The sequence below is a fragment of the Oncorhynchus masou genome, chromosome 17 (genome assembly GCF_036934945.1).
Source record: "Oncorhynchus masou masou isolate Uvic2021 chromosome 17, UVic_Omas_1.1, whole genome shotgun sequence".
Lineage (NCBI taxonomy): Eukaryota > Metazoa > Chordata > Actinopteri > Salmoniformes > Salmonidae > Oncorhynchus > Oncorhynchus masou.
In genome coordinates, this window is record NC_088228.1 from 10,780,655 (window position 1) to 10,804,712 (window position 24,058).

At 44.0% G+C, this 24,058-nt stretch overlaps 2 protein-coding genes across 2 annotated transcripts; one reads left to right on the forward strand and one right to left on the reverse strand.

Moving 5' to 3' along the window:
* Positions 1–3,275: 3,275 nt before the first annotated feature.
* LOC135558433 (uncharacterized) lies at positions 3,276–10,875 on the reverse strand. The gene is made up of 10 exons (XM_064992230.1): positions 9,448–10,875; positions 9,053–9,275; positions 8,869–8,974; positions 8,199–8,346; positions 6,682–6,729; positions 6,374–6,451; positions 5,920–6,057; positions 4,440–4,523; positions 4,194–4,244; positions 3,276–4,055 (listed from the first exon to the last, which is right to left on the reverse strand). The coding sequence occupies exons 1-10, from the start codon at positions 10,138–10,140 to the stop codon at positions 3,945–3,947; spliced, it is 1,680 nt and encodes a 559-aa protein (XP_064848302.1). The 5' UTR covers positions 10,141–10,875; the 3' UTR covers positions 3,276–3,944.
* Positions 10,876–19,045: 8,170 nt separating this feature from the next.
* Positions 19,046–23,182, forward strand: ahsg2 (alpha-2-HS-glycoprotein 2). The gene is made up of 7 exons (XM_064992232.1): positions 19,046–19,337; positions 20,040–20,150; positions 20,243–20,324; positions 20,629–20,786; positions 21,294–21,401; positions 21,596–21,673; positions 22,456–23,182. Exons 1-7 carry the CDS (start codon positions 19,128–19,130, stop codon positions 22,837–22,839), a joined length of 1,131 nt encoding a protein of 376 aa, XP_064848304.1. The 5' UTR covers positions 19,046–19,127; the 3' UTR covers positions 22,840–23,182.
* Positions 23,183–24,058: the final 876 nt, after the last annotated feature.

Consider the following 24,058-nt stretch of genomic DNA (forward strand, 5'->3'; position numbering starts at 1 on the left):
TCCATTGATCATCCTTGAGATGTTTCTACAACTTGTATGGAGTCCACCTGTGGTAAATTCAATTGATTGGACATGATTTGGAAAGGCACACACCTGTCTATATAATGTCCCACAGTTGACAGTGCATGTCAGAGCAAAAACCAAGCCAAGAGGTCAAAGGTATTGTCCGTAGAGCTCCAATACAGGATTGTGTTGAGGCACAGATCTGGGGAAGGGTACCAACACATTTCTACAGCATTGAACGTCCCCAAGAACACAGTGGCATCCATCATTCTTAAATGGAAGAAGTTTGGAACCATCAAGACTCTTCATGGAGCTGGCCGCCCAACCAAACTGAGCAATCGGAGAAGGGCCTTGGTCAGGGAGGTGACCAAGAACCCGATGGTCACTCTGTCAGAGCTCTCAAGTTCCTCTGTGGAGATAGGAGAACCCTCCAGAAGGACAACCATCTCTGCAGAACTCAACCAATCAGGCCTAAATTGTAGAGTGCCCAGACTGAAGACACTCCTCAGTAAAAGGCACATAACAGCCCGCTTGGTTTGCCAAAAGGTAACTAATGGAATCTCAGACCATGAGAAATAAGATTCTCTGGTCTAATAAAACCAAGATTGAACTCCTTGGCCTGAATGTCAAGCTTCACGCCTGGAGAAAACCTGGCACAATCCCTACGGTGAAGCAAGGGGGTGGCAGCATCATGCTGTGGGGATGCTTTTCAGTGGCAGGGACTGGGAGACTAGTCAGGATCGAGGCAAAGATGAATGGAGCAAAGTACAGAGAGATCCTTGATGAAAATCTGCTCCAGAGCACTCAGGACCTCAGACTGGGGTGAAGGTTCACGTTCCAACAGGACAACAACCCTAAGCACAACGACAAAACAACGCAGACAAGTCTCTGAATGTCCTTGAGTGGCCCAGCCAGAGCACGGACTTTAACCCGATCAAACATCTCTGGAGAGACCTGAAAATATCAGTGCAGCAAAGCTCCCCATCCAACCTGACAGAGCTTGAGAGCATCAGCAAAGAAGAATGGAACAAAATCTCCAAATACAGGTGTGCCAAGCTTGTAGCGTCATACCCAAGAAGACTCGAGGCTGTAATCGCTGCTAAAGGTGCTTCAAGTCAAGGGGTCTGAATACTTTCTGAATGCACTGTGTGTGTGTACATATACACAGTACCAGTCAAAAGTTTTGACACAGCTACTCATTCAAGGGTTTTTCTTTATTTTTATATTTTCTACATTGTAGAATAATAGTGAAGACAAACTATGACATTTTTTGCTTTATTTAACCTTTATTTAACTAGGCAAGTCAGTTAAGAACAAATTCTTATTTACAATGACGGCCTACGCCGGCCAACGCTGGGCCAATTGTGCGCAGCCCTATGGTACTCCCAATCACAGCCAGATGTGATGCAGCCTGGATTCGAATCAGGTACTGCAGTAACACCTATTGTAATTAAATGCCGTGTCTTAGACCACTGCGCCACTCGGGAGGCCTGTAATAGAATTATGTAGTAACCAACAAAATCTATTTAATATTATTCAAAGTAGCCACCCTTTGCCTTGAGGACAGCTTTGAACACTCTTGGCATTCTCTCAACCAGCTTCACCCGGAATGCTTTTCCGACAGTCTTGAAGGAATTTCTACATATGCTGAGCACTTGTTGGCCGCTTTCTTGCTTTTCGGTCGAACTTATCCCAAACCATCTCAATTGGGTTTAGGTTAGGTGATTATGGAGGCCAGGTCATCTGATGCAGCACTCCATCACTGCCCTTCCTTGTCAAATTGCCCTTACATAGCCTGGAGGTGTTTTGGGTCGTTGTCCTGTTGGGGGAAAAATGGATAGTCCCACTAAGCGCAAACCAGATGGGATGGCGTATTGCTGCAGAATGCTGTGGTAGCCATGCTGGTTAAGTGTGCCTTGAAATATAAATAAATCACAATGTCACCAGCAAAGCACCCCCACACCTCCTCCTCCATGCTTCACGGTGGGAACCACACATGCAGAGATCATCTGTTCACCTACTCTGCGTCTAACAAAGACACAGTGGTTTGAACCAAATATCGCAAATTTGGACTCAGTTTTTCTTGGCCCAAGCAAGTCTCTTCTTCTTATTGGTGTCCTTTAGTAGTGGTTTATTTGCAGCAATTCAACCATCAAGGCCTGATTCAAAGTCTCCTCTGAACAGTTGATGAGATGTGTCTGTTACTTGAACTCTGAAGCATTTATTTGGGCTGCAATTTCTGAGGCTGGTAACTCTAATGAGCTTAACCTCTGCAGCAGAGGTAACTCTGGGTCTTCCTTTCCTGTGGCGTTCCTCATGAGAGCCAGTGTCATCATAGGTTTTTGCAACTGAAGAAACTTTCAATGTTCTTGAAATTTTCCAGATTGACTGACCTTCATACCTTAAATTAATGATGGACTGTCATTTCTCTTTGCTTATTTGAGCTGTTCTTGCCATATATGGACCTGGTCTATTACTAAATAGGGATCTTCTGTATACCACCCCTACCTTGTCACAACACAACCGATTGGCTCAAACACATTAATAAGGAAGAAATTCCACAAATGAACAAGGCACACCTGTTAAATGAAATGCATTCCAGGTGACTCCCTCATGAAGCTGGTTGAGATCATGTCAAGAGTGAGCAAAGCTGTCCAGGCAAAGGGTGGCTACTTTGAATCTCAAAATATAAAATATATTTTGATTTGTTTAACACTTTTTTGGTAACTACATGTTTCTATATGTGTTATTTCATAGTTTTGATGTCTTCACTATTATTCTACAACGTAGAAAAAAATAAAGAAAAATGGGGAGGGAGGGGGGGGGGGGTAGCCTAGTGGTTAGAGCCAGTAACCAAAAGGTTGCTAGATCCTATCCCCGAACTGACAAGGTAAAAATCTGTCGTTCTGCCCCTGAACAAGGCAGTTGTTCCCCGGTAGGTCGTCAATTGTAAATAAGAATTTGTTCTTAACGGACTTGCCTGGTTAAATAAAAATAAATAAAAATAAATAAAAATTCCAGATTGTCTTTGAAAGGAAGGTGACAAACACAAAAAAAACATGACGTATCCTTCTGGACCTGTATTCTCAAAGCAGTCCTACCTTAACACGCTTTATGAATATGGACCCTGATTTACCTTTTCATGGCTCAAAACCGGATCCACATTAACCTCCTGCTGACCTGTTACAGAACTGAGCCTCCGGGAGATAGGGGCATGACATAATAGGAAAACTTAGGTCTTAAAAGTAAATGGCAAATCTAAGGGACAACAGTTTACATTTAAATGAATGCAATTTATTCAATGCAAAAAATCTGAAATTTGACCCATACAGAAACGTCTAAAACACAAAACTATAACGAAAGTGTGAACAAAAACTACATTGAATATATTCCGTATGTTCAATACATTCAATGGTAGGTTGCTATTCGGTCTGCCGCCTTCAACAATAGTCTAAACGTTGTAAGCTCATGTAGAATAATGCAATAACCATTGAAAAACAGTGGACATGTATATAGACTCGCCTCAGACTTGGTTAAGTCAAGTTCATACCAGTTCTTTATAAAAAAATAAAAATCTAGGAGACCAACTAGTCTGACAGTCATTACAGACTGATCACAACATATTTTGTTACACCCTGATACGCCATTGGCTAAAACAAATGCCAGCTAGTCAGTCTGCAACCAGGCGGCTTGAAATGACAGGTCGTCAGAATATGGGGTGGAGATGCTTCTCCACTAATTAAATATATCAGCTAACACAATGACACAGGGTCCAGACAAAACAACCCCCCCCCCCCTTTTCTATGGCTCAAGGATTCTTGGCAATATCTACTTTTTTGTTGTTTTTTTACCATTGCAAAACATTTTTCTATTGTGTGCCCTAATTAGTATGACCCAGGTGAGGTGAGTGAGGATGGTGAAAAGGTGAAAGGTCCATTTTGTCAGTCCTGGAGCTTGCATTCACAGAGCTCTCTGTAGATTCTCTTTCGCACAGTTGGCATGTCCCTTTGGGAGAATCGCAGCGGTTTCCCCAAGGCAAGGCACCTGCAGTACTGAGACAAAGGTACACGAATGAACAGGGTGAGGTGAGACAGGAAGTAACACTTTATTAAGATTACACTGACACATGACGATAAAAGTAGACACTTCAAATAATCAAGGATAAAAAAAATATATATATATGCTGGTACCTCTAACACAAAAACTCCACAGTCGTTTTCATTTGTCTGTTGTGGTATTCTCTGCGAAAAGTCAATTTGGAGTTAGACACCCAAAACAGTGATTATCATGGGCTACATTTCAAATGGCATTTTTGGCAGGATTTCTGAAGGCAATCCCTTGAAGACCAGTCTTTTTGTTCTATTGTGTTAAAAAAATGATCAGGCAAACATTAAAACTCAATTTCAAAGATCCACACACAGCTCAATGTATCATACCTCGTCGATATACATCTTCCAGTCATTTTGAAATGCAGTTTGCTTCCTCTCCTTCGCTTCAGTATGTATGTACCTTAAAACATTCTATAGAATGGAAAGGGGGAAGAAAAAATAAATGTTGATTTCATCTACATTAAATCAGGTGAAATAGCATTTTACTGATTGGAAATTGTATTTGTTTATGTAAAGTCAGTCTGTGAAATCTTACGTAGCAAGTAACAACTTAATTAAGCTATGATTAAACATGAATATATTAGGGATGGACAAACATGTTTTATTTGTTTTCCATTAAATTATAATAAAATTAATACAGTTCCACGTGAATCAATTTATTTGTGTTAAGATTCGATTCCGCTAGGAATCGACTGCTAAGATTGGTATTTCTGGAACTTGGAACGGAGGAGACCGATTAGTTGCTGTACTGCCAAGAACACAAACATAGGGGGGAGGGGCACAGTATAGGCAGATTGGCCACCAGGCAGACAGAGTAAGAACCGTGTACTAGACCTATCTATCTCGCAATTTGTCTTATCATCAATAAATAGGCTGGCATATTCCACACGCAACAGACCGAAGACTGAACACACACTGGCATCATTGGCGAAGAGAAAGAGCAGGCGAGACAGCACAAGTGAGAGAGGAAGGGGCAGGCAGGCAGGCCAACGCGAGGGAGAGAGAGGAAGGGGCAGGCAGGCAGGCCAATGCGAGGGAGAGAGAGGAAGGGGCAGGCAGGCAGGCCAACGCGAGGGAGAGAGAGGAAGGGGCAGGCAGGCCAACGCGAGGGAGAGAGGAAGGGGCAGGCAGGCCAACGCGAGGGAGAGAGAGGAAGGGGCAGGCAGGCCAACGCGAGGGAGAGAGAGGAAGGGGCAGGCAGGCCAGCACGCATATGTCTGTATTTCGTAATGTCTTGTCTTGTCTCCAAAATTCACCAGTGGCCTAAAGTCTGCCTCTTCCTCTCCGGTTGTTATTTAAATTACACAACTTTCCCCAGGTCTTTATAGCCATAGAGTCCATTTAGGCTACACACAGAAAATAATATGTTTTGTGAAAAATGAACAGTGATTTTAATTTTGTGGGTGAAAAAAATTAAACATGTTTTTCAGTTAAGGAGTTTAAGGATCCCAATTTTGTTTAAACATTCACACCACTGGAATGTATATTCTGTTATTGAATATGGACACATTCACTACTGGTTAAGTCATTCCACAATGTGCAGGGCAAGGGTATGGATGAAATGAAAGCATTCCATTCAGTCAAGTGAGATATTTAGCCACAGTAGCATATTATAGCAAAAATTAAATAAAGCATTTTCATGTTCATCCTATTAAAATATGCTCGAGTCTTCCTGCCACCAATGAGTTCAGACACACACAAGCTGGTGTAGGGGGGCATCAGTTGTGAGGTCTGATTGAGATTTGATCTCAATGAAAATAACCTGTATCAACGAAAGTTAAATCAGTCAAAGTTACGTCGCCGTTACCTCAGCAGCCTCCTTGAACACGATGCCCTGGGAGTCGTAGAGGTGGATCCTCTTGCTGACGGTGTCGGCTGTCACCAGGCACCAGTGGATCTCAAGGTGGATGGGTACCAGCAGCAGCGCCTTGGAGAAGAGATCCACCTGCAGGACACAGAGGAACAGAAGCCAGGGACGTGTTCAGTAGGGTAGAAAACGGTTCGCACGGAGTGAAACAGCGGTTGTCCTCATTAGAATACGGAAAGCAAAAAATTTAAATAAAAAGTCATGGAAAGCTAAAAATGAATGACCCTGGTCCGGGTCAATTCCATTTCCACCAATTAAAGTTGATGTACATCACAATTAATCTCCTGAATTGAAACAGAACAAAGCCCATCCCCAATGATTATCAGAAGCTTTAGAGTAACATCCATTCTGAAAGATCAAAACAAAGTTAGACAATCTGAAATGCAGCCTTCACCTTCCTGGTCCACCTCTTCACCCCTTCATATCCTTTGGTCATGAGCTGTCGGTGGAAGAAGCTGTTAAAGAAATGGACCTAGAAAAAAATAAGCTCATTCAGGAACCACGACCACATGCATCAAATAGAGGGACGACAATCAAAGTTGCTCCCATTTGTTATATAAGCCCAATTGCATCAGGACTCAGGCTATTGTAGAATTTCTACCCCTCTGTGATCAAGACTCATTATTATAATGTAAAACATTATAATACATTATGAATATTTCTTGATAGAATGGAGGAAATATAATGGGAAATAAATCCTACCTTGTGTTGTGCAGACTCCATGATTAATTCTCCATACATATTTATGACCTTCAAGAGAAAACCACAAAAGAATTTCAAAACAGGGTCACATCACATAGAGCAAGTTAACTTTGGACCGATGACGCACCAGACTACGCAGGGCCAAGAGGCTTTTCTGATCCTGACCACGTGAACTACAGTTATTTCTTGATCGGGTCACGTGGTCAGAAGAAACCCCCAGCCCGTCATGAAAGTTTTCAGTCTATGGACATACAGTGAGCTCCGAAAGTATTGGATCAGTGACACAGTTGTTGTCGTTTTGGCTCTGTACTCCAGCACTCTGAATTTTAAATTATACAATGACTACGGGGTTGAAGTGCAGACTGTAAACTTTAATTTGAGGGAATTATCAACTGTTTATAAATTACAGCACTTTTAGTATAGTGCCCCTATTTTAAGCAAATGAAAGTATTGGGACAAATTCCTTTGTGTGTATTATAGTCAAAAGTTTAGTATTTGGTCCCATAATCCTAGCAATCAATGATTACAAGAATTTGTTGGATGCATTTGCTGTGTGTTTTTCAGTTGTGTTTCAGATTATTTTGTGCCCATTAGAAATGTATGGCAAATGACGTAGTGTCATTTGAGTCACTTTTTTTGTAAATAACAGAATATGCTTCTAAACAGTTCTACATTAATGAGGATGCTACCATGCTACCACTCCAAGCGGGCTGTCATGTGCCTTTTACTGAGGAGTGGCTTCTGTCTGGCCACGCAACCATAAAAGCCTGATTGGTGGAGTGCTGCAGAGATGGTTGTCCTTCTGGAAGGTTCTCCCATCTCCACAGAGGAACTCTGTCAGAGTGACCATCGGGTTCTTGGTAACCTATGTGACCAAGGCCCTTATTACTCCGATTGCTCAGTTTGGCCGGGCGGCCAGCTCGAGGAAGAGTCTTGATGGTTCCAAACTTTTCATTTAAGAATGATGGAGGCCACTGTGTTACTGGGGATCTTCAATGCTGCAGACATTTTTCGGTACCCCTCCACAGATCTGCGCCGTGGCACAATCCTGTCTCTGAGCAATACTGACAATTCCTTCGACCTCATGGCTTGTTTTTTGCTCTGACATGCACTGTCAACTGTGTGATCTTCTATAGACATTTGTGTGCCTTTCCAAATCTTGTCCAATCAATTGAATTTACCACAGGTAGACTGCAATCAAGTTGTAGAACATCTCAAGGATGATCAATAGAAACAATACGCACCTGAGCTCAATTTTCAAGTCTCATAGCAAACGGTCTGAATAAAGTATTTCTTTTTTTTCTTCTTTTTTTAACTAAAATGTCAAATAACCTCTTTTCAGTTTGTCAAGATGGAGTATTGTGTGTAGATTCCTGAGGATTGTTATTTTATTGAATCCTTGTTATGAATAAGGCTGTAACGCATCAAAAATGTGGGAAAAGTCAAGGGGTCTGAATACTTTCAAAAGGCACTGTATATCATGGTGAAATTGGTGGATTTGGGTAAAAGGCATCAACCTGGTCATTGAGCCAGTTCTGATCGTCCAGCGTAGACAAGTCTTCCAGTGTCAGAGTGTGCTTGTTGTAGACCACCCGGAAAGCGGGCATCATTCTATGCGCTAGGACAGCCTGGTACTTCATTACTACTACAGAGATGAAATACTTCCTATGAAAGAGGGCAGAACATTGTTTTGTTATTTAGTAGAGAGCCTCATAATTCCTAGGGCCCTGAGTTTTTCCTTGACCATGTGACCTCAACAGGATAGGCTATACCTTGGGTCTAAAGTTGTCCAGGGCCAGAGATAGAAGATACAGCTAGGGCCTAGAGCAGGGTTGCCCAACCCTCTTCCAGGAGTTCCACTGTTCTGTAAGTTAAGTTTTCAGTCCAACCCTAACCTAAAATACTTGATTCGGCTTGGTGTGCAGCTAATAAACAGCTAATAAATAGAATCAGGTGTGGTAAATTACAGTTGGGCTGAAAACCTACAGGACGGTGAATCTCTAGGAAGAGGGTTGGACTGAAAACCTACAAGACAGTAGATCTCTAGGAAGAGGGTTGGGCAGCCCTGGCCTAGTATACCCAAGTCAGGCCACATGATCAGGAAAAACAGGGCATACTACACATATTGCATTATGAAGTGAAGGAACCAAAACCATGTCTTCTCTGTTGTATTTATTATGTACTTGCCCCTTAGTAAGGTCAGTCTTCAGCTTCTTGTTAAGGTGCCTCAGTACATCGTTATTGCTCAATGGGATGAAACTTCCATACTTCATATAGAAGCAGTCAAGGAACTCTACGGAGATAGAAAGAACATTAGACACTCAAGGCAGCACTTAAGGAAACATTTTAAATTTAAGAAAAACAAATTTACCATGGATGAGCGTCGTTGTTGATTCCCAGCTGACGCCTGTGGACGCCCGCTGGCTCTGAGGTGGATACGGCACTGCTCGCTTCGTCACCAGCGTGTCCTGTTTAGTGGCGGTGGCCGCATCCCTAGCTCTGACTGTGCCCCGGTCCTCCTCCTTGACAGGGTTGCTACACAGCACTGATGTGCCCACAGACGGACACACCTTCTGTTCCAAACTCCCCTTTTCCTAAATAAGTCAACTGTATTTAGCTATTTTGGATTTGATTGCTGTCAGTATGGGTCTCATGTATTGATTTATAAATCTGTTTGGATAGGCCTGAGCATATAAATGGATGACATCTACATGCTCATGGACTTTGTATTGACTGCTATGTTGGTGTAATGAAATTTGAACTTGCCTGGCTGTCCTCTGCACTGTCCAGGCATTGACCATCACAAGCAATGGCCGTAGTGACCACTTCTTTTCCCTTGCGTACCTTCTGCCATTTCTGACTTTCCTCCAATTCCCCAGTGTATGTAAAAGACATCTGTGTGTTGAAAATAGACAGGCGCCTCCTGGTTTCCGCCAGTCTTTTAGCTCTGATCATGGAGAACCAGAGGAGACACCTGGCTCTCTGCCACTTTCTGTGCCCCCACATCCTCCACACCTGCCACCAGAACTGGATGTTACACCGGCGCCGCGACTGCCTCTTGTGTCGCATGGAGAGAGGAGAGACTCCTTTTCTGTTGTTCTTTATGCCCCTTTTCCGGTCTCGTTTATGGTTTGTGGATCTAATGGGGGCTGCGGTTGTGGTTAGGGATGGGTCGTGGACCTGTGCTACAGGGCTGCAGCAGAGGTAAGAGGTGTGTGTGACTGGCAAGGGCTGTCTATTGATGTGCACTGTGGAGGGAGGGCAAGGGGAGTGCATGGAGGGGGACTGACTCTGGGGCAGGTCAGAGCAGGTATGAGACACAGAGATCTGCTTTAGATCTGATCTCAGATTTGCTTGAGTGTTGTCTGTGGGAGCAATGCACTCTGAGTCAGGTTCAAGCCCATGGTTGCTAATAGCTACACAAGGGAGGAATGGAGCAGAGACAATGGAAGGCTCCATTTGAAGTTTGTGCTTTTTCTGCTCTTGAGTGAGTGAGGGACTAATAGCTCTAGCCTTGTGTTTGATTGGACGGCTGAGAGCTTCCAGCTTTTGTGTGAATGACTCGAATAGGTCATGGTCTCCAGGGTATGGCTCCCCATTTGAGTGCCTTCAGTTGGGTCCGAGGAAGGAAAACAAGACACCTGACCATTGCCTTCTATTTTGCCATGCTTTACCTTCTCAGCCGACCGGCTAGACGTACTATAGGCACCACACGGTGAGAGAAACATGCCCTTAAGATGGTTAATTTAACTAATATATAACTCTGCTAGCTAGTTCACAGTAGCGTTACCTACTCTCTGGCAATGTACATACTGGCACGGCATTACAATGTTTTGATTATTGGCTACTGTGAATCCTAACTACCGGTATGCTAGCTAGCTAATTTAAACCACGTTTGAAGCTAGCCCTCGTGTGTCATGTCAGAGCCTCCAACAACACACGGAAAGGATTTGGGACCAAAGCGTGCATAAAAAAAAATCGAAACAAAATGTAGCACACACTATCAGACTTCAGCATGTTTGTTATGGTCTTGCCTGACTCAAATTAATTCAGAAATATGTAACAACATGTATTTACCCAAATGAGCCGATACTTGGACCACATAATTTTCGTGTATACTCTCTTTTCCTGGACGACCAGACGCCTGTAGCGAAATACATCACGACTGATTGTGTCGATTTCATGCAAGCGGTCGCACGTTGAATACGTCACGGCACTGGCTTCCGTGGTCACTAGTTACCACAGCCACAAAGTAAAATGGATTATATCGTACAAATTCATGAAAACAAACATTTGCTTTTTGGTCTTCATTCAAGAGTCGAGATAGGCATAAGGTTAGCAGAGTGGGTAAAGTTTCAAGAAGATACATTGTAGAGATAGGCGGGATTAAACCATAATTATGACTTTGTAGCTGTGATAACTAGATACGACCGGTACCAATCGGAATTTATCAAGGAAAAAGGTGATCAGAATAATACGTTCAATAATAATAAATACATTAATTGATTCAATTTCAATAAATGTGGCTCAATCAAATACAGCCAGTAGGTTTTTGAAAAAAGTAAATACAATTATGAGAGATGCCAAGTTATGCTATTTTGCAAATGTTACATCCATACATGTCAATGTATGTGTTATTTTCGTGTGTGTTTGTCTCTCTCTCAATAAAATATTTTCAATTTTAGGGGATTTATTGGCATGGGAAACATATGTTTACTTTGCCAAATCAGGTGAAATAGATTTAAAAAAAAGTGAAATAAACATTAAAAAAGGAACAGTAAACATTACACCTACAAAAGTTCCAAAATAATAGACATTTCAAATGTCATATTATGTCTATATACAGTGTTGTAATGATGTGAAAATAGTTCAAGTACAAAAGTGAAAATAAATAAACATAAATATAGGTTGTATTTACAATGTTGTTTGTTCTTCACTGGTTGCCCTTTTCTTGTGGCAACAGGTCACAAATCTTGCTGCTGTGATTGCACACTGTGGTATTTCACCCAATAGATATGGGAGTTTATCAAAATGTGATTTTTTTTTTCAAATTCATTGTGGGAAATATGTGCCTCTAATATGGCCATATATTTGGCATGAGGTTGGGAAGTGCAGCTCAGTTTCCAACTCATTTTGTGGGCTGTGTGCACATCGTCTGTCTTCTCTTGAGAGCCAGGTCTGCCTTCGGCGGACTTTCTCAATTGCAAGGCTATGCTCACTGAGTCTGTAAATAGTCAGATTTCCTTCATTTTGGGTCAGTCACAGTGGTCAGGTATTCTGCCACTGTGTACTCTCTGTTTAGGGCCAAATAGCATTCTAGTTTGCTCAGTTTTTTTTGTAAATTCCTTCCAATGTGTCAAGCTTTTTGTTTTCTCATGATTTAGTTGGGTGTAATTGTGTTGCTGTCCTGGGGCCCTTTGGGGTGTGTTTGTATTTGTGAAAAGAGCCCCAGGACCTGCTTGCTTAGGGGCCTCTTCTCCAGGTTTATATCTCTGGAGTGATGGCTTTGTTATGGAAGATTTGGGAATTGCTTCCTTTTAGGTGGTTGTAGAATATAACGTCTCTTTTTCTATTTTGATCATTAGCGGGTATCGGCCTAATTCTGCTCTGCATGCATTATTTGGTGTAATGCAAATAGTCCGGCTAGCCATTTGATTACCTGTTCAGGAGTCTTATGGCTTGGGGGTAAAAACTGTTGAGAAGCCTTTTTGTCCTAAACTTGGCACTCCGCTTGCCATGCGGTAGTAGAGAGAACAGTCTATGACTTGGGTGGCTGGGGTCTTTGAGAATTTTCAGGGCCTTCCTCTGACACCGCCTGGTGTAAAGGTCCTGGATGGCAGGCAGCTTAGCCCCAGTGATGTACTGGGCCGTACGCACTACCCTCTGTAGTGCCTTGCAGTCAGAGGCCGAACAATTGCCGTACCAGGCAGTGATGCAACCAGTCAGGATGCTCTCGATGGTGCAGCTGTAGAACCTTTTGAGGATCTCAGGACCCATGCCAAATCTTTTTAGTTTCCTGAGGGGGAATAGGCTTTGTCGTGCCCTCTTCATGACTGTCTTGGTGTGTTTGGACCATTCTAGTTTGTTGTTGATGTGGACACCGAGGAACTTGAAGCTCTCAACCTGTTCTACTATAGCCCTGTTGATGAGAACGGGGCGTGCTCGGTCCTCATTTTCCTGTAGTCCACAATCATCTCCTTAGTCTTGGTTACATTGAGGGATAGGTTGTTATTCTGGCACCACACGGCCAGGTCTTTGACCTCCTCCCTATAGCCTGCCTCGTCGTTGTCTGAGATCAGGCCTACCACTGTTGTGTCATCTGCAAACTTAATGATGGTGTTGGGGTCATGCCTGGCCATGCAGTCATGGGTGAACAGGGAGTACAGGAGGGCACTGAGCACGCACCCCTGTGGAGCTCCAGTGTTGAGGATTAGTGTGGCAGATGTGTTGATACCTACCCTCACCACCTGGGGACGGCCCGTCAGGAAGTCCGGGATCCTGTTGCAGAGGGAGGTGTTTAGTCCCAGGATCCTTAGCTTAGTGATTAGCTTTGAGGTTCTATGGTGTTGAATGCTGAGCTGTCGTCAATGACTAGCCATCATCAACTCAGTGGGTTTTGTCCAACATGTCTCTGGACCTACTCACTGCCACAGTCATACTCTGGAACTAGTTTTGTCCCGTGGAATAAATGTTGTGGATCTTAATGTTTTTCGTCATTATCCTGGACTATCGGACCACCATTTTATTACGTTTGCAATCGCAAGAAATAATCTGCTCAGACCCAAACCAAGGATCATCAAAAGTCGTGCTATAAATTCTTTGACAACCCAAAGATTGCTAGATGCCTTTCCAGACTCCCTCCGCCTACAAAAGGACATCAAAGTGCAAAAATCAGTTAACCACCTAACTGAGGAACTCAATTTAACCTTGCGCAATACCCTAGATGCAGTCACACCCCTGAAAACAAAAACATTTGTCATAAGATACTAGCTCCCTGGTATACAGAAAATACTTGAGCTCTGAAGCAAGCTTCCAGAAAATTGGAACGGAAATGGCGCCACACCAAACTGGAAGTCTTCCGACTAGCTTGGAAAGACAGTACCGTGCAGTATCGAAGAACCCTCACTGCTGCTCGATCATCCTATTTTTACAACTAAATTGAGGAAAATAATAACAATCCAACATTTCTTATTGATACTGTCGCAAAGCTAGCTGAAAAGCAGCATTCCCCAAGAAAGGATGGCTTTTACTTCAGCAGTGATAAATTCATGAACTTCTTTGAGGAAAAGATAATGATCATTAGAAAGCAAATTACGGACTCCCCTTTAAATCTGTGTATTCCTCCAAAGCTCAGTTGTCCTGAGTCTGCACAACTCTGCCAGGACCTAGGATCAAGGGAGACACTCAAGTGTTTTAGCACTATATCTCTTGACACAATGATGAAAATAATCATGGCCTCTTATCCTTCGGCTGGGAATTTCATTGATAGATCATTTGCCCATAGTTTAGGGATCCCCATAATTCCTGTGGATGTGCCCTTCCCCGTTCACATTTACATTACATTACATTTAAGTCATTTAGCAGACGCTCTTATCCAGAGCGACTTACAAATTGGTGAATTCACCTTCTGACATCCAGTGGAACAGCCACTTTACAATAGTGCATCTAAATCATTAAGGGGGGGGGGGGGTGAGAAGGATTACTTATCCTATCCTAGGTATTCCTTGAAGAGGTGGGGTTTCAGGTGTCTCCGGAAGGTGGTGATTGACTCCGCTGTCCTGGCGTCGTGAGGGAGTTTGTTCCACCATTGGGGGGCCAGAGCAGCGAACAGTTTTGACTGGGCTGAGCGGGAACTGTACTTCCTCAATGGTAGGGAGGCGAGCAGGCCAGAGGTGGATGAACGCAGTGCCCTTGCTTGGGTGTAGGGCCTGATCAGAGCCTGGAGGTACTGCGGTGCCGTTCCCCTCACAGCTCCGTAGGCAAGCACCATGGTCTTGTAGCGGATGCGAGCTTCAACTGGAAGCCAGTGGAGGGAGCGGAGGAGCGGGGTGACGTGAGAGAACTTGGGAAGGTTGAACACCAGACGGGCTGCGGCGTTCTGGATGAGTTGTAGGGGTTTAATGGCACAGGCAGGGAGCCCAGCCAACAGCGAGTTGCAGTAATCCAGACGGGAGATGACAAGTGCCTGGATTAGGACCTGCGCCGCTTCCTGTGTGAGGCAGGGTCGTACTCTGCGGATGTTGTAGAGCATGAACCTACAGGAACGGGCCACCGCCATGATGTTGGTTGAGAACGACAGGGTGTTGTCCAGGATCACGCCAAGGTTCTTAGCGCTCTGGGAGGAGGACACAATTCACAGTTCACGCCTTAGATAGTCAACCATTAGGGTCAGGGTTGATTAGGGAGGTCACCACTCCTTTGGGCATGGTGACGCAGGGGGGTCATACGGTTAACTTGTCATAACTCCACTGTTTCGTGGCCACAGATGGCTCTCACCCGGTGGTCGCGAGAGTCCTCAGGTAAGTGTTTAGGGGTTTCCGTTGGTGCTACTACGGTGGAGAGTCCAGACCCGGTCTCCACCGTGCGCATTCCCCCTGAATATGCCGATTTGGCTCTTGCCTTCTCTAAAAAGAATGCGACTCAATTACCCCCTCATCACCTGGGCGATTGTGCGATAGATCTCCTGGTAGGCGCTGCGCTTCCCAGGAGTCACGTGTCTCCGGGAGGGAGATGAGTGGAAGACGGCTTTTAGTACCACTGGGCACTATGAGTACCTCGTCATGCCGTATGGGTTGATGAATGCTCCATCAGTCTTCCATGCCTTTGTAGACAAGATTTTCAGGGACCTGCACAGGCAGGGTGTAGTGGTGTATATTGATGACATTCTGATATACTCCGCAACATGCGCCAAGCATGTGTCCTTGGTGCGCAAGGTGCTTGGTCGACTGTTGGAGCATGACCTGTATGCCAAGGCTGAGAAATGCCTGTTCTTTCAACAGTCCGTCTCCTTCCTAGGGTATCGCATTTCCACCTCTTTCTTACACACCAGGCTCCCAAAGCGTTAAGGCAAATTCATTGTCCCGGCTGTATGACACAGAGGAGCTGCCCATGGATCCCACTCCCATACTCCCGGCCTCCTGCCTGGTGGCGCCGGTAGTGTGGGAGCTGGACGCGGACATTGAGCGGGCATCATGTGCAGAGCCCGTTCCCCCTCAGTGTCCAGCTGGGCATCTGTACGTTCCGTCTGCTGTCCGCGACCGGCTGATCTATTGGTCCCACACATCACCCTCCTCTGGTCATCCTGGGATCGGTCAGACGGTGCGCTGTCTTAGTGGGAAGTACTGGTGGCCCACTTTAGCTAAGGACATGAAGGTTTATGTTTCGTCGTCCTCGGTGTGCGCCCAGTGCAAGGCTCCTAGACACCTGCCCAGAGGTAAGTTACAACCCTTACCCGTTCCACAACGGCCGTGGTTGCAGCTGTCGGTGGATTTCCTAACCGATCATCCACCTTCACAGGGTAACACCACGATCCTGGTCGTTGTGGATCGTTTTTCTAAGTCCTGTCGTCTCCTCCCTTTGCCCGGTCCCCCTAAGGCCCAACAAACGTCGGAGGCCCTGTTTACACACGTCTTCCGGCACTATGGGGTGCCTGAGGATATAGTGTCCGATCGGGGTCCCCAGTGCACGTCAAGGGTCTGGAAGGAGTTCATGGAACGTCTGGGGGTTTCGGTCAGCCTTACCTCAGGTTTTCACCCCGAGAGTAACAGGCAGGTGGAGAGAGTTAACCAGGATGTGGGTAGGTTTCTGAGGTCTTATTGCCAGGACCGGCCGGGGGAGTGGGCGGCGTTCGTGCCCTGGGCAGAGATAGCCCAGAACTCACTCCGCCACTCCTCCACTAACCTTTCTCCCTTTCAGTGTGTATTGGGTATCAGCCAGTTCAGGCTCCTTGGCATCAGAGTCAGACCGAGGCTCTTGCGGTGGACGACTGGTTCCGGTGCACGGAATAAACATGGGACGCCGCAGACTGTCACCGCAGTGAGGCCCCGGTGTTCGCAGTAAGGCCCTGTGCCTTTTGGTGTTTGTCCCATTATGTGAATTCTTGGTTGGTGAGCAGAACCCAGGCCTCACAACCATAATGGGCAATGGGTTCTATAACTGATTCAAATATTTTTAGCCAGATCCTAATTGGTATGTCGAATTTTATGTTCCTTTTGATGGCATAGAATGCCCTTCTCGCCTTGTCTCTCAGCTCGTTCAAAGCTTTGTGGAAGTTACCTGTAGTGCTGATGTTTAGGCTGAGGTATGTATATTTTTTGTGTGCTCTAGGGCAAAGGTGTCTAGATGGAATTTGTATTCGTGTTCCTGGTAACTGGACCTTTTTTTAGGAACACTGTTGTTTTTGTCTTACTGAGATGTACTGTCAGGGCCCAGCTCTCTCTGTATGTGTCTGTGGCCAAGTTTGAGAGGATCAAAACAACAATGTATCATGGGTAAATTTTGACTGACTGACTGCACTCGTTTTGATGCTCTCGAACACGGCCGATATCTGGTACGTGTTTTCATTCTCAACCAATGGTTGCCATCAACTGACAGATTGCTATAACATATTATGTGGTTAGCTGATACTTAAAGTACCTATCCAGGTTGTTGTAAGATCTGGCCCTTTGTCTGCCTGCCAGTTGCGCCTGTTGTGAGTGGGGCAGTGATCCATGAATGCTGTAGTAGGGCAGTCATCTCCTATCCGCAGCATACTTGCAAATCGCTTGTCTCTGGTTTAGTGGCAGAGCCTATATAATCCACCAGGTGTCATTGCATCATTGTTGTTGTGGCTCTCCCATCTAATAGTAGTAGCCTACATTGCTAGCCTGATCCCAGATCGACTTATGCTGTTTTACTTACAATTGGCAAGACACAAGACAGCACAGACAGAGCTAGGGCCATGCGACACAGAGACATCTGGAACCATACTATAGGCCTTTTGCTCCCTTTCAGGGAAATACAGGGTGATGCCTCATAATCATTATATGAAATTTACACTGGTCCCTTATCAATCACAATGTATATTACTGTATAGGTTGCGGAACTGGTGGCAGTGAAGTCAGACACAGGAGAGCAGAGATAGGTAATAGCAGGAGAGCAGAGATAGGTAATAGCAGGAGAGCAGAGATAGGTAATAGCAGGAGAGCAGAGATAGGTAATAGCAGGAGAGCAGAGATAGGTAATAGCAGGAGAGCAGAGAGAGCAGAGATAGGTAATAGCAGGAGAGCAGAGATAGGTAATAGCAGGAGAGCAGAGATAGGTAATAGCAGGAGAGCAGAGATAGATAGGTAATAGCAGGAGAGCAGAGATAGGTAATAGCAGGAGAGCAGAGATAGGTAATAGCAGGAGAGCAGAGATAGGTAATAGCAGGAGAGCAGAGATAGGTAATAGCAGGAGAGCAGAGATAGGTAATAGCAGGAGAGCAGAGATAGGTAATAGCAGGAGAGCAGAGATAGGTAATAGCAGGAGAGCAGGAGAGCAGAGATAGGTAATAGCAGGAGAGCAGAGATAGGTAATAGCAGGAGAGCAGAGATAGGTAATAGCAGGAGAGCAGAGATAAGTAATAGCAGGAGAGCAGAGATAGGTAATAGCAGGAGAGCAGAGATAGGTAATAGCAGGAGAGCAGAGATAGGTAATAGCCGGAGCAGTTTAATTACAAAATCCACGGCAATACAAAAATAACCTACATGGGTACAAAACCCGACACGCACCAGTAACATAGTGCACAAGCACTTACAAACAAACAATTCCACACAAGGACATGGGGGTAACAGAGGGTTAAATACACAACAATTAATGATGGAAATGGAAACCAGGTGTGTAAGAAATCAAGACAAAACAAATGGAAAATAAAAAGTGGATCGACGATGGCTAGAAGACCGGTGACGCCGACCACCAAACACAGCCCGAACAAGGAGAGGAAACAACTTCGGGGGAAGTCGTGACAATTACATTGTCTTGTAAAGCTACTGAATGTTCTGAACACACAGGCTACGAAAGATCTAGAGAAGACCTGGGCTACAGTTTTGCTACAGTATTACTTTTCATGGCATCTTCTTAATTCACATCAATGAAATCCCATATTTGATCCAAGCTTGACTTTTTCCCAGTTGAACTAAAGCGTAAAACTTTGACATCTACCTGCTGACACCAATGCCCCTGATCACCCCAGACTTTGTCTAGCATTTATCTTGGCAATATTCCATATGGGGTTCAGGCTGAGGATTCTTGCACAATCCACACGGTACACAGAAGTCCGGGGTGGACATGTGTTTACCTTGGCTCTGTGGTGAAGTTTAAAGTACAGGCTATATACCGGGGCATATGGACTCAGTCGTTCTTGTAGTGTACCCCTGTCATTACCTGCTACAATACTTCCATCCTCTCGCCCTGTCCTAACCCTCCTGATGATGAGTCGCCTGGGCATAGCCTTGTTTTTGGGGCTGCTGACGGGGGCACGGGCCCAGTTGTTGCTGCATAATGTGACCCGTCCGCCCTGCGACTCGCCCGACGTGAAAGCTGCAGCCCTGGTCGCCCAGGATTACCTCAACGGCCAGCACACGCACGGCTACAAGTACGCCCTGAACCAGATCGATAACATCAAGATCCTAACCAAGGTGAGCCAGAGCTGGAGCATGGATAATAGAATAATCCACAGAGTCATATATAGATACATCTCTATATACCTCATCTCTAGATTGGCATAGATGTATGATACTGTCTAGTGTGACGTCACACCAGGCTACATTCATTATTGCAGATTGTAATGGAAATACCAGCATCACGTAGATTGGACTTCTGTACTCGCAAAATGAGGCGGAATTATTGTTATGTTGTTTAAGTACGAACCAAAAAAAAATTAAGTATGAAAATGTATGCACTCACTACTGTAAGTCTCTGTGGATAAGAGCATCTGATAAATTACTATAATGTACAATGTAAATGTAAAGACAAGATACATTTTCAAGTTTATCTTAACTACCCAGGTCCTACCAGTCTACAGTTTTGCAGATGTTTGAGACAGATAGCATAGACATATTTCAGTTTTGTTTAACCGAGTGTTCTCAGGAGAAATACACTTTTGATACAAAGCCCCTTTTTTAACGTGTTAACCTCTACGGTTAGCCCTGGAGCTGTATTCACAGTGCTGATCTAGGATCAGTTTCACCTTTCAGATCTTAATGAATGAGATTACATGGACGACGAGGGGGGGTCTGATCCTAGATCAGCACTCCCACTCAGAGACACTTTATATTTCGAATAAGAGCGCAGATATAATATATTCCCGTTCAGTCATGCTCTCCAGTGTTGTTCAATAGCCTGATGGATCAGAGATCTATCTGATGGAAGTGGACCTACTGGAGACCACATGTCACGTTCTGGACCCTACACCTGTCGCCAACTGCACCGTCAGGCCGAAAGTAGTCACAGTGAGGCCAATTCTCCACTTTATTAAATACATTTTATATTCTATGTAGTTAATTCCAACGGATCATTGGTAATGTTGTTTGTTGTTTTTTAGGCAGTGGAGGGAGATTGTGATGTGGTACTGAAAAAGGTTGGAGGGGTTATGTCTGTCACAGCTTTCAAGTGTAAAACTGAAGGTATGCAATCTTTATGTCACATTTTTTTTCAATCTAATCCATTGAACTATATAATTTCACAATCCCGTTCCCCAGGCAAATAAAGTATAATCCACACATTCTGTGAACAAAGTCTGACAGCTACTGACTGGACTATCCCACTGGGCACACACTGGTTGAAACAACGTTGTTCCCATGTCATTTCAATTAAATTACATTGAACCCACGTAGGAATAGATGTTGAATTGACGTCTGTGCCCAGTGGAATATATTCACGCACACACTAATACACTCACCTGCTCTCTCTATCTGGTACCATGACAAGAATCAACGGAGGACCTCTGTGTGGGCTGTGCCTCACTCCTTCCCCTTAACGACACTGCAGGCCTGGCCATGGTCTCTGCTTCGCTGGTCACCTTCAACAACAGGACAGGCAAAGAGTCATTGTTTGCAATCATGGAAGTCGGACGAATGTCAACTCAGGTAAAACATATTTTTCTGATCATATGATCATCATGTGGTCAAGTGCAATCTTCTAAAAAGAGTATGGTAATGTTTTTTTATGTCCAAATGAGGTAAACATGTTAAGGGCCAGTTTCCTGCATACAGATCTAGACTTTTTTCTGTGTCCAGGAAACTCGCCCTAAATGTAAAAAGTGAATAAGGGCTCCATTAGACAGGTTGATGTTGATGTGGGGCTCCCGAGTGGTGCAGTGGTCTAAGGCACTCCATCTCAGTGCTAGAGGCATCACTACAGACACCCTGGTCTGTATCACAACTGACCGTGATTGGGAGTCCCATTGGGCGCTACACAGATTTGGCTGGTGTAGGCTGTCATTGTAAATAAGAATTTGTTCTTAACTGACTTGCCTTGGTAAATAAAGATAAAATAAAACATCTCCTCTGTTTGAGCATATACAGTACCTCCCATATACTAACTGTGACACAACTATAGTGGAAAGCCCTTATGTACTTTAATTCTGTTTGCAGGTTGTGTCTGGTGGTGCTAGATACTTGGCAGAATACGTTATAGTAGAAACTAACTGCACTGCTGATGACAGTGATGACAACTGTGTGCCGCTGACCAATGCTATGGCAGTAAGTATACATTATATCATGGAAGGAGGAATGCCCAAACCCGCATTCAAATGGCCATACTAGCATACTACTTCGAATGCATGCCCAACACATCGTTTCATTCTAGGTGGTATGATAGTGTGGTTATTGAAACATACTCAGTGTCTTGGTATTTAATCAGTACCACCATGTGACACGTTTCTTTTCTCTTTCAGCAACGTGGCTTTTGCCAAGTGTCTGGTGTGAGTTCTTTACACTCAATCCAGTGCAATATATTTGCTGCATCTTCAATGGTAAGAGAAAAGACATGCATTAATTCCCACCTGTGAATAAGTAGGTGACTTGTTATCACTGAGTTATTAATGTGTCTTCTATATTATAAAGGCTACATCTTATTTGAACCGAACAATATGAATGAATTAATGAAATGAATGAACAAATTAAATTTTATTTACTAGTCAAATCGCCAATTGGTAACCCATCCCTTATGGGATTAACTGACACATAAACAAACATTACAATAATTCACTGTGGTAATGAATTGATAATTCTTCTTCCGGTGTTCTCTGCATTGCACATCGCATAAAGAGTGAAACAATGTAAGGTAAAAATCCATACATAGTAGTGAATAAGGTTATCCAAACAATAATTATATCCCTAGAGCAGTAAAATAAGACATATTTACATACATACACCCTGTATATACACATAAATACATAATATATACAGATAAATAAAAAAATAAAAAAATAGAAGGCATTTGAATCCAGTCTGGCACAAAGAGAAGATTCATATGGGAGACAAGCCTATACACAATATTTAATACACACGTGCCATCTACCACATCGAATATAAATATTTTTAGAATTTAATTAAAGGTAGCCATTTTTCTTTTATTCAAGGCTTTAGCTAAATATTCCGCAAATGGAAATACCCAATGGACAAAAAAAACATTTCAGTTTCTCTCTCATCACTCAGCCACATAATGCCAGGGTAAATCAATAAGTGCCACATGAAAACAAACCATTGCACTGACACAGTACTTTGACGACCTGTCTCTCGTTCTAATGTACAGATGCCTATCGTGGACACCAATGGCACATTCCCGGTGCCTGCGCCAGTAGTCCACGTACACGCTGGTAACCTCCCCAAGGTCCACGGCCTGAGGCACCACAAACTCACCGCCCTCCACGACCCCGACCTCAGCGGCCTTCTGTCTGCCGAGTCTGGCGAGTCTGGCGAGTCCGAGGAGTCCATAGTGCCTGTGGTCCCTGTGGTCCCTGTGGTGGTCCCTGTGGGTACCGAAGCGCCCCTTGTGTTCTTAGTCGATCCAGTTGTAGGCACGGACGCACCTGTTGTACCTGGGGTGGTGAAGAGGGAAGCCCCAGACAGCCCAGCTATTGTGTCTGCACTTCTTGCACCTGTGCCAGTGTGTCCAGGGAAGAAGAAATTTTTCTGAGAAGCGTTCAGATTTGACAAAGCACCGACTCTTTTATGTCGCAGTCATCGAACTGCATGCGTTGGGCCCACTGCATGATCAGAGAATACCACATAAGGGCTTGAGTCTGCTTTTCATTGTGCTTTTACAAGACCTTCCTCATTAATTGGTTAGGCCGAGATTTACTATCTTTACTAGCTATTTGTTCAGGGGGGGGGTTGTCATGGTTCTAAACATGTGTGAGTTACAAGTAAGGGTTCAAATGTAGGTAATAAGGGTTCATTTACTAAGCTCAATGTGCAATGGCTGTATTTACTCTGAATTGCTCTGTATCAAGGGGTAATAAAGAAGGACATTTTACTTACTTTCTCATGTGTCTTTCACAGCTAAACGAGACCCCAGCGGAAATTGGCTATTTATTTATCTGACTTTGATGTCCAGCCCTTATATTTAGCCTTGCAATTAAGTGTTTAACAATTTTCTTTTCAGGACAACCAGGGCTACAAGTAGAAGACACAACTATTTGACATAAACTGTTGAATTCATGAGATTCATTTTTTGGCAAATGTAAAAATATATATATATATTATGCCAATGCAAAAACCTGATCAGAATGAATTCAAATGAATGCTGTAAGTACAGAAATTGTTTTCTCAGTGGGAAATGAATATCCAACTAGTCAGTAACAACTGTTTGGAGTTCAGAGTTTATGAACGCAACTATGTGAGTTTATTACAGTATTATAGACACTATGTCCTGGGATTTCCTATGATCTTCTGTGTAGAGGAACCTTCTAACAACTCTTGTGTAGCTTGTGAGCGTCATCTCTTGTAATACTTGAAAGCTCAAACCATTCGAATTCTACAGATGTTTTTGTTTGAAAGACCTTGCCCTGGGCAGTTTCGGGATCCTCCCTTGTCTCACAAACATGGCTTTAGCTCCGCCCCGGTTAAACAAACTAATGTTTGGTGCCAAAGGATGCAAAGGGAGTGGACGAATCCAAATGGTATAACTCAGAAGTCTGTAGCTCAAACACATAAAAGGGGTTAGAAGTCCTAAATCACACCGGCATGACGATAGGACTCACTGTGTTAATGTGCATGAAGGTTGTTAGTCACTCTGCTGATTTAATTCATATTCAAAATCAATGACTATTTTCAGAAGCACTGGTATCATCCATCCTCTAAGAATTAAACTATTCATTCATCTGTTATTATTATTAAACTATTCATTGATCCGT